At 44.6% G+C, this 10,000-nt stretch overlaps 2 protein-coding genes across 10 annotated transcripts in view; one reads left to right on the top strand and one right to left on the bottom strand.

The window, feature by feature from the left end:
- Window positions 1–1,839: 1,839 nt before the first annotated feature.
- LOC129847120 (fibroblast growth factor 20-like) lies at window positions 1,840–4,790 on the bottom strand. The gene is made up of 3 exons (XM_055914938.1): window positions 4,514–4,790; window positions 3,894–3,997; window positions 1,840–3,047 (listed from the first exon to the last, which is right to left on the bottom strand). The coding sequence occupies exons 1-3, from the start codon at window positions 4,788–4,790 to the stop codon at window positions 2,802–2,804; spliced, it is 627 nt and encodes a 208-aa protein (XP_055770913.1). The 3' UTR covers window positions 1,840–2,801.
- Window positions 4,791–5,083: 293 nt separating this feature from the next.
- LOC129847119 (calcium uptake protein 3, mitochondrial-like) overlaps window positions 5,084–10,000 on the top strand; it is a 49,309-nt gene continuing 44,392 nt past the window's right edge. For 2 of the 9 annotated variants that reach the window (XM_055914928.1, XM_055914930.1), the window contains exons 1-2: window positions 7,597–7,919; window positions 9,973–10,000. The exon at window positions 9,973–10,000 is cut by the window's right edge and continues 120 nt beyond it. In XM_055914928.1, the coding sequence (XP_055770903.1) occupies window positions 7,653–7,919; window positions 9,973–10,000 (295 nt within the window). In that variant the 5' untranslated portion in view covers window positions 7,597–7,652. Of the gene's footprint in view, window positions 5,179–7,550; window positions 7,920–9,972 lie in introns of those variants that run through there. The other 7 variants (XM_055914937.1, XM_055914936.1, XM_055914934.1 and 4 more) reach the window with 7 other exon arrangements.

Genomic DNA, 10,000 nt, shown 5'->3' with positions numbered 1-10,000 from the left:
ACACTCACATTTATCTTTCTCCCCTCTAAAAAAATATCTTCAAAGGCCTGTCTACACAGAGAACACAACCATGACTGACATACACAACTTTTTGTTCCCCACTCACAACCCCACCTGTTTTGGGATGGCTTTAAGTCATAGCTCCCTCTCTCTCATCTCAATGCTGGTACTCAGACACTATCCCCTCTCAGTTCTCAAACACTACACCCCTATCAAGGTGGGATTATTTTGGAGAAGGTGCGTTCAACACACCCTGAACCCGTGTCCTTTGACAAGTCACATTGTATCAATGTGGCTGCTGCATGCTCTTGAACGAAGCCAAACGGGGCTGACACGGGGCCAACACACACACACACACACACACCCACGCCCACACACTCACGCACACACACACACCCACGCCCAGGAGGTTGAATCACAAAGAGGATCCGCCGCACCATAACTAGAAGGACTGAAACACAACGCCTTGCGCTGCCAGTCAGTGTCGCTCATAGGAAGGAAGGAGGGAGGGGGACTGTCTGTCTGGATGACTTAATGCTTTTCTTTCCCTCCGTCCCGCTCCCGCGTTCCTCCCTTCATTCCAGGAGGGATAGGTGTTTACAGTGGTACAGTACAGTTTTCTTTCCCTCCGTCCCGCTCCCGCGTTCCTCCCTTCATTCCAGGAGGGATAGGTGTTTACAGTGGTACAGTACAGTTTTCTTTCCCTCCGTCCCGCTCCCGCGTTCCTCCCTTCATTCCAGGAGGGATAGGTGTTTACAGTGGTACAGTGCAGTGCCCCACCGTGCAGAAGTAGAGACGTCCCAAATGGCACCCTATTCCCTGTATAGTGCACTAGTTTTGAACAGTCCACATGTGTACAAGCTGAATCTCAAGTGGCACACTATTCCCCATATAGTTAAAACGTTTTTTTACAAGAGCCAAGTGAATAGTGTGGGTTCTAGTCAAAAGAAGTGCACACTATATGACGCATGGGCTCTCGTCAAAAGAAGTGCACTAGATAGGGACTAGGATGCCATTTGAGACTGTCTGTCTCACATCTCTCTAGGACGGCGGTCAGAGCTGCCACATGAGAGAGCTGCTGGATAGGGAAGTAGCTTTGAGGTCGTATTGTTTGTATTGGAGGTGAATGGATCGTTCAGAGCAGGTGTCACCCTCAAAGACAAATGATTGTAGACCCAAGGGAATGAAATAGACATAGAGACAGTACAGGGTTGAGGACAGAGGAGCGGGGGGGTGAATTGTCTCAGTCATTTTAAAACATCATTTTCATGTATGTCATTTTAACATCTCTGAGACATCAACGCTAAAATTAACTCAGACAGCATGTGATAACTTAATAACCTCTCTATAACCAATAAGAGTTAATATTCCCCTGTTTTTCCAGTCTGAAACATGTAATATATAAACGTTTATGCATTGCCTATATATATTTAAAATGTCAGCTTAAGTGGCATATATTTTAAATGTCACTTTTGACATCATCTAATTAATCAATAAGGCCCGAGGAGGTGTGGTATATGGCCAATATACCACGGCTAAGGGCTGTGTCCAGGCACTCCGCTTTGCGTCGTGCTTAAGAACAGCCCTTATCCGTGGTATATTGGCCATATATCACAAACCCCTAAGGTGCCTTATTGCTATTATAAACTGGTTACCAACGTAATTAGAGCAGTAAAAATAAATGTTTTGTCATACCCGTGGTATATGGTCTGATATAGCACGGCTGTCAGCCAATCAGCATTCAGGGCTGGACCCATCCAGTTTATAATAGTAATCAGACCATGTTTCAGTACTACTGTATGTTATTGTATTTGTATGAAGAAGACAGACCAGTGTATCTGAAGTGTTAACAGGTTTATTCCTCACTGGAACCCAGTGGAACTCTGGCTCTTTCTGATGACATAAGAGAAACATGGACGCCCCCGATGATGACAAGCTCGGGAATAGTGACAACGCGGCCTTATACAAACCATTGTCTAAATAAAAACTCCTAGGACAAGACTTTCTTCAGTCTGTTTGAAAGGACATGTCAAATGCAGTACACAGTGGCACAAAATACATCTCTGATGGCTTATTTTTAATATCTTATGTATACCTGTAAAAAATATATTCTCAAAATAAATAAATATATAAAATAAATATATGTCCCAGAAAAATGCATAAATAAAAAAAACTGAAACAGGATAAGGTTATTTTGTAAGTCTTTTTTCTTCTCGTCCATGCTCGTTGCTCGTGTCAGGGAATAGAATGCAGTCACGAAAGGTTCAGAAAAGAATTCCTTCACAAGTCTTCTAGAGTGTTTCGTCAAAACAGTCCACCTGGGGTACCACAGAAGAACACAAAGTCTACACTCCGCTGGAGGACCATCTGCTCTTCTTCTCCTACTCCCATTTCACTACAGTCAGATTGACCAATCAGAATCTCAGAAGCCACTCAGAGGGTGGTGAAGAAGACCCATCCGGAAAGATGACATCAGCAGCTCTGGAGGTGATCCCTTCACCTTCCAACACGATGCTCAAAACAAAGATGGCCACCAGGCCAGCCTCTCTTTTGGCCAAAAAGCCCCTATTAACCACCTGTACTCCTTTCTCCTGGGGCTGCACCGGGGACCACAAGGCCCGGCTTCACACATATTTCCTATCCACCCCACAGCCCCCAAGCGACCTTTCCTCCATCTTGTTTCCATAGGAAGCCATAGGGAGACTGACGATATGCAGACCCTTCATAGGAGAGTACTGAAAGTCACGGTGCAGTGTACTGGGTGTGTAGCGTCGCAGGGACCAACACACTCCCACTGGGTCTCAGCTGTGGCCCAGGACCTCTCTGTAGAGTTCGGGTACACGGTCGGGATCTACGGGCCTGGGCAGGAAGTGGGTAAAGCGCTGGTGTCGCCGGGAGCGGGCGCCGTCCCTGGACGTGCCGTCCTTGTTGAGCGCCACGAAGTAGTGTGCTCCCCGGTCACCGTGTCTGTAGAGGTTGGATGAGTACGTGTTGTACCAGTTCTCCTCAAACTGCTCCCGGAAGACGCACTCGGCTGTCAGCTTCTCCTAGAGAGAGACAGAGCGAGAGAGAGAGAGAGAGCGGGAGGGAGAGGAGAGAGAAGAGAGTTGATTAGTGAAATGTTACACAACAGAGCAGTGTTATCTCAGTGTCAATGCTCACACACAAATACACACATCCTTGCAGAACAAAAATGTATGCCACCTGCTGGTTGGTCATATCTTATCACCCTCCCAGATGAATAGGACAATAGAGGAGGCAGAGGAATTCTCTCTTTCAGTTGATGCTGAATAGTAACCTCTGTTATTACCTCCTACACAGAGATGCCCATGAGAATGGAGAAGCAGCACTGAATACAAGACACATCATATGTAGCCTACAGTTTATCAGTCTATGTTGACTTTATGTAGGCAGTATGAAGGGTATGTGTAAGCAGTAGGTATGCAGGAGGCAGTATGAAGGGTATATGTAGGCAGTATGCAGGCAATATGAAGGGTATATGTAGGCAGTATGAAGGGTATATGTAGACAGTATGAAGGGTATATGTAGGGAGTATGCAGGCAGTATGAAGGGTATGTGTTAGGCAGTATGAAGAGTATATGTAGGCAGTATGAAGGGTATATGTATTCAGTAGGTATGCATTAGGCAGTATGAAGGCAGTGCGCAGGCAGTATGAAGGGTATAAATAGGCAGTGTGAAGTGTGTATGTATTCAGTAGGTATGTGTTAGGCAGTATGAAGAGTATATGTATGCCGTATGAAGGGTATATGTAGGCAGTGTGAAGGGTGTATGTTTTCAGTAGGTATGCATTAGGCAGTATCAAGAGTATATGAAGGCAGTATGAAGGGTATATGTAGGCAGCATGTAGGCTATATACTAATGTAAATACTTACAGAGCCGTAGAGGTCTCCCTTGCTGTTCATGCCCAGGTATAATCCACTGTCCACCCCACGGATGCTCACCATCCCCACAGCCAAGCTGATGAACTCCAAAATACCTGCACATCAAACCAGCAGGACAACATTAGATTAACATCACATATTATGATATCACAAGTCACAAGGGCATGAGTTCAGCCAGTCATTGAGGGATATATTGTTCAATGCTTAGTACTGAATTCATACTCTTATGTCTATCATGGAAGCTGTTATCAGTAGGCATTATTTGCTATCTTGCTGATAAGAAGGTCAGTTATGAAAGGTAAAGAAATTCTGCCAATCTATTCTCCATTGAGGAAATGAATTGTGTTGCAATATGTGCGAACATATTATGGGGTGTCTGAAATAGTAACTATGGTACAAAAACACATGCACACATTATAGATTAGACAGGATGCAATAGGTATATGTGTCCATAATCATAACATTATAATATTCATAATATAAATAGAATTAGTCTATTCAGAATCATATTCAGAATACTAAGAATAACAATGATAATTATAATCCTTATACTACTGCCATAACTGTATAATAACTGCATTATTGCGCCGAAATATTTTCTGATGCCTTACCAAATCTGCTGTGGTCTTTCCTGGTGCCTTGCACTGTGCCATCGGGCAGTATCTCGAGGTGGAACCCGGTCCTGCAGTACAGCTGCCTCCTCCGTAGAATCCCCTTTAGATGCGTCAGATCCGACGGCGTGCTCCGCGACAACCTCTCCGCCGACACCAGGTGCTCGCTCATCAGTCCGGGGGTGTCCCCCGCGGGCGTCAGGACAAAATGCGATCCGTGTCCGAAGCTATCCAGGCCGTGCAAGGAAAATGTACCCACCTCGCCCACTGCCCCCATCACAAAAACGATTGAAACCAGAAACAACCGCCCAGCACGCTTCACAACCAGCCGCCTTGAACCGGGTAGAAAAGTTAACGTGCTGTGCTCCTGAAAGAGGGATCCTCCTGAGTCAATGTGTGTTTTTGCGCAGTCACCAAATGCGTTTTTTCTCTCTCTTGCAAGAGCGCGTTTTATTTACATCCGCATATTATCCGTTTATCCTCAGTTCAGCACATGCTCTCCTCTCTCGACCTCGGGCTACTCCCCTTTGCTCTGTTTGTTCGTCCGGGTTTTCCTCCCCTCGCAGTCGTTGATGCGGTTGCCGGGAGAGTGCTCAGCTCGTGCTCACTGCGTTCTGCAAATGAAGAGTGCGAGCGTGAGAGGAGCGCCACTTTAAATATATTCCGTATGTAAATTCCCTCTTGCCGTATGCTAATGAGACGCTTTATAGATTTATTTTTGAAACATAACTCCTTGATCCTTGACCGTCCTCACACCTTTGATGTTCAGTTTCATCTGCATCGCCGATTATCATTATCCCATAGATGGATTATGAAAAGTACTGTAAGCGATTAGAATGGAGAACAAGTGAGAGAGAAGTCAATGAGAGTTGATCCTTTAATAAAACGCCGTGTGAATCAAGGAGGTTTTCTCTATGGTGTCGCAGGGGAATGCGCAGTAGCCTACGTACAGAACACTACGGCTTCCCTGGCTGGCTCCAAGTGGTTTGGTGCACTAGGCGAGTGCAGCCAGTGAAGAGGTGTGTGTGAGAGTGTGTGTGTGTGGGGGGGGGGGGGGGGGGTTGTGTGTGTGTGGAAGACGTATGGCAGGTGGAGAGGCAATGGGTGGGAGGGAGGGGAGAACAGAACAAGACTAGGGGATGCGGGGCGGTGCTTTGAGTTGACAACTGCACTGACTGTCAGGAGTGTTATGTTCTCCACAAATATATACCCTGCAGCAGTGTGTGTTAAGGAGGTGTGTGTTTGTGTTTCTATTGTGTGTGTATGGGTGCGTGCGCGCACGTGTTCATATAGTAGATAATTACTATCATCCTAAACGCTTTATAACCCTACGGCTCGAGTGACTCAGGTGCAGTCATTTGCTGCTGGGGGTGAGAGAAAAACTTCCCCTTCTTGTGCGTCATTTTCGCGCACAGATGTTGATTTATTGCCGCGCTTGTTTTATGTAATCCAGCGGCTGTTCCGCGGCGTGTTTAGAAGCAGAACCAGCCGCACATCTGTGCAAACTGCATCACTTGACTGTCAATCTTCCACTGATCTCCTGGCCTCTTTGAACACGCTCTTCTTAATTGTGGTCTTAAAGAGGATAGGAATCAAAGACCAGAGCGATCAAAGTTGAGAGATCTTGTAAGGGGACCAACAACAGTCAGGGGGAACTTGGAGGTAGAAACCTGTTTGAACCTAGAGCTTCAAAATAGCCAGATAGGCCGAGGTTACCTGACACCGTCACCGAGAGTTCCCCCAGAAATACAACGCAATAGTTCAAGCCACTTTGCCAATATTATAAACGTTTACAAATAGCCTGTTGTGTATACAATGAATAACACCATCCCTATGTAGACTATTGTATTCGATTGATTTGGAGCATGGGACAATATGGTAGCCTACCAGCGCATCAAATAGTTCAAGCCACTTTGCCCATATTAGCGATCCTACATTTACAGATAGTCTCCAGTGTATAGGCCTATGCCCTAACATGTATTGCATTGAATTGATTCTGGCATGGGAGAATAGGGTACAGGGGAGGCAGCCAGTGACCTGAGTCTAACTGATAGGGTACAGGGCAGCAGCGCATGCAATGCATCTGCCTGGGCCTGGGAATCGACTGGTTGCAAATGACCTAGTGACCATTTCCACACATAGGTGATTCATCAACATCTCTCTCCGGGGACCTTTCTCTCCCTGTTGGGTTCCCAGGGCTCATTAGTATTTATGATTTCCCCCAAAATACCTTGAAACAAAATCGATGCGCACGGCGCAGAAGCGATCAATCAATATGCGCGCGCGGATCGATGCGCCACAATGAAGACGTCAATTACATGCCACATTTCCTGATGACATTGGCATTAGATGAATTGTTTCCAGGGTCACATTGAAAGATCTTCCCACTGCACATTGTGGAGCTCCGTGCAGAGTAAATGCAGTGTTGTTTGATCTGTTTTTAAATATATATATATATTGTAAATGGGAGTGGGGAGAAAACCACACAGGCCTTTGCATGACCAGGTGGTTGCAGGCATCAAAGGGAACTTGAAGAACCCATCGGCTTAACGTTGATATATAAAGCATTAGTGTATAGCCAATGGAGTAAGTCAAATGCAGCAATCTTTGTTCTCTTAATATCTGTCTTACTCCGAAACGTACTTGATCCAGCTGTAAGAAGTTATTAACATCATGATGAAACAACATGATCATGATTTGCAATAAATATATTTTTTTATGAATACAACTTTTCTTAAAACTTTGCCCCAACACTCGGGAACATATAATAGTCAACAGAGAAACGACGTATTACTAGTCTACATTATGTTTTATTTGCAGTCTCTTGTCATTCGTGTGAATAGGGCTTGTCAACATTTGCATGGGTCCTGATTCTCCTGAAAGTAAAACATATTGGCTTCTAATTAGAATAGTAACGCAGCTATGTATATAATTCACCAAGGTTCAGAAATAAGCAGCTTATTCTGTCCCAAACCCATTGGAGCATCATATCCATCTGTTTTGGTGGCTGGTTCAAAGCAGAACTTCGATCAGAGCCGCAGCATCCCAAACTCCAGTGAATCGGAGTGAGAATATGATCCACATCTCGCGAGGAGTGAGAATACGTTTACCCTTCAATACTCTCATCATAGCAACAACAATGGCCGCTTTTCGCAGACTGGCTTCAATCGTAAACAGGTTAAATGTCTGGTCCGCTCCGAGAAACGAGCCCTGCGGCGCTCAGACGACTACCGGAGGTAGGACACAGAGATGCCTCGCTGTTGGGATGTGTCTCGCAACCGGGGGAGCAGTGGCATTTTATTTGTACAACGACATGTACAGTCAAAGATGCAGGAAGAGGATGGGATATAGCTTCAGTGGCCGCGACCTGCTCCCTGTCCTTACCGCTGTAGAAGCACAGCAAAAGGTATAGACTTCTAATTTACACTATGTGCTTTGACAAAATAGTCTATGAAAAATGCCACGCAGCGAGTACTCTTGTCCCCGAAAAGTATTCGTATGTTGACAGAATAAAAACTCGCTGTCTAAGGCATTCTGTCATGAATGTGTTATAGCCTACGTGGGTGAGCGTGATCTGAGAATTCGAGAAGCGCAGCGCCTATTCAATGTGTTTTAGTAATATGTTCTTCTTTTGAAATGTTGTTTGGAAACCACAGCCTATTAGGCTACTAGTTACATTTTTCCATGAGCGGATAAATTGTGTCATTTCTTTACTGTACAACGGAAACAATAGGCCCACTATTTCCAGAGATGATATCGAGGCACACTGAAGAAGGAAGGGCGCTCTCCGCTTGAGACAGTGCTGAAATGACACGCGCGCGCCCCTTTGACGTAGTTATCGCAAAGGATGTCAACGACTGTTCGTAACTTCCTAACAAAATAATACAATTGGATTTCTTATTGTAATTTTATTATAAACATATGCTCGTTATTTCTTATCCCATGACCAACTTAATTGGTAATGGAATGTACATGTAAACAACCAACTATTTCAAATCATCCCCACTTGTGGAAGGATATCATATTTTGGTTCTCACGGTCTGGATGACTTTGTTCGGATCTTGTTTTTATATGCCCTTATGTGGGTGCTCAAAACAACATTTTCTATTGCAGTTCTAAGAGATTTTGGTTGAATTCTCTTAACATTTATTTGATTACTTAAACATGCATGTAGGTTACAGACATAGGCCTAATTCTGCTTGACAATGCACTGTTAGGGTAAATATTAAAGTCCCATTGGAGAAATTGACATTTACCGCTTGGAATGCATGCCACAGTGTGATGGAATGGTTGGAATGATGGACGTATTTATTCATTTATCAGAAATATTAAGTAGTAGTGAATTAAGTTATTTGTACAAACCCAGGGTATTAAGCAGAGTTAGAGGGCCAGGGGGGGTCAAATCCATCCAAAATCATTGAAGTCAAACCAGGAAGTGACTTCTTCTTCTACCCCTCTCTGGGGAAATGTCCTTCCATTTCTCTCCATTCAATTAATGCCTTTGGAGAAGGAAAAAAATCCCTTAACACAAACTCCTCATGAAAGCTTTATGAATGAATCTGTATGCAAATTGGGCTCCAGCGGAAAGTAGAAAACCTCTGTTCATCGTTTCCTCCCGTCAGGCACAGCAGAGTTAGTTCGTTATTTATACCCTTTTCTAATTACAACCCAAGAAGTCGTTTCTTTTTCTTTGCGCAGTGGCACTTTGGTGTATGTTAATCAGGCAAGCTGTCTTTCCCTCAATGCCTCGTGTGAAAGAGCCAGAGGTGGATCTAATTATAGACAGAGAGACCCAAATAAAGATGCCGCTAAGAATTCATTCAAAGCAAGGACACGGTAATGGTTCAGCTGGCATCTTCAAGAAGACAGTGTGTGAGCAGTGTTGTCTCTCTAGAGAGATACTATTCTGTTCAACAGCGAGGCTGTTCATGAGACTTTCTCGTTAGTAGCCCATTGCTTGTAGGATTGCTTGGTCTTGCCAGGTAGATTGTGATATTTGATTTCTCTATTACAGCGATGATAGAAGGATGGAGAGAAGGAGAGAGGGTGCTCGGGGGAAAGAAAGAGGGATAGTGTAGTAAAGAAAGTTGAAATGTACTGGTTTAGCTGGCATCTTCGAGAGACAGTGAGAGGAGCAGTATCAGCAGTATTGTCTTTCTAGAGGAGCTGTTTGCTTCTGGCTACTGTCTAGAGTATTGATTGAAGGGCTGCTTGCCAGGCGGAGGGTGATATTTGATTTCTCTAGCACAGCTCTCATAGAGAAGGAGGGAGCGATTGACAGGAAGAGAGAGAGAGAGAATCACTGAGAAAGAAAGGCTCGTTTTTATTTCTTCACCCTTAGGCCCAGGCAGAAAGATATTACAGTACGGCTTCAAAATGCTCAAGTCCACAGTGCACTGCATTTTAAATTGTCCATAAGCAAAACCAAGCAGTTTGTTTGTCTGTTTGTGTGTTGCCAGACGCGGCCCTTTGACTTTGAGGAAGGGG

Source organism: Salvelinus fontinalis, unplaced genomic scaffold, assembly GCF_029448725.1.
Source record: "Salvelinus fontinalis isolate EN_2023a unplaced genomic scaffold, ASM2944872v1 scaffold_0713, whole genome shotgun sequence".
Classification (NCBI taxonomy): Eukaryota; Metazoa; Chordata; class Actinopteri; order Salmoniformes; family Salmonidae; genus Salvelinus; species Salvelinus fontinalis.
This window is presented reverse-complemented; position numbering and strand designations above follow the sequence as displayed.

Coding starts and splice junctions, on each gene's coding strand:
- LOC129847120 (XM_055914938.1), bottom strand. CDS start 4,790: ATGGGGGCAGTGGGCGAGGTGGGTACATTTTCCTTGCACGGCCTGGAT. Junction 3,998..4,513: donor GAAAGACCACAGCAGATTTG/GTAAGGCATCAG, acceptor TTTGATGTGCAG/GTATTTTGGAGTTCATCAGC. Junction 3,048..3,893: donor AGGGAGACCTCTACGGCTCT/GTAAGTATTTAC, acceptor GTCTCTCTCTAG/GAGAAGCTGACAGCCGAGTG.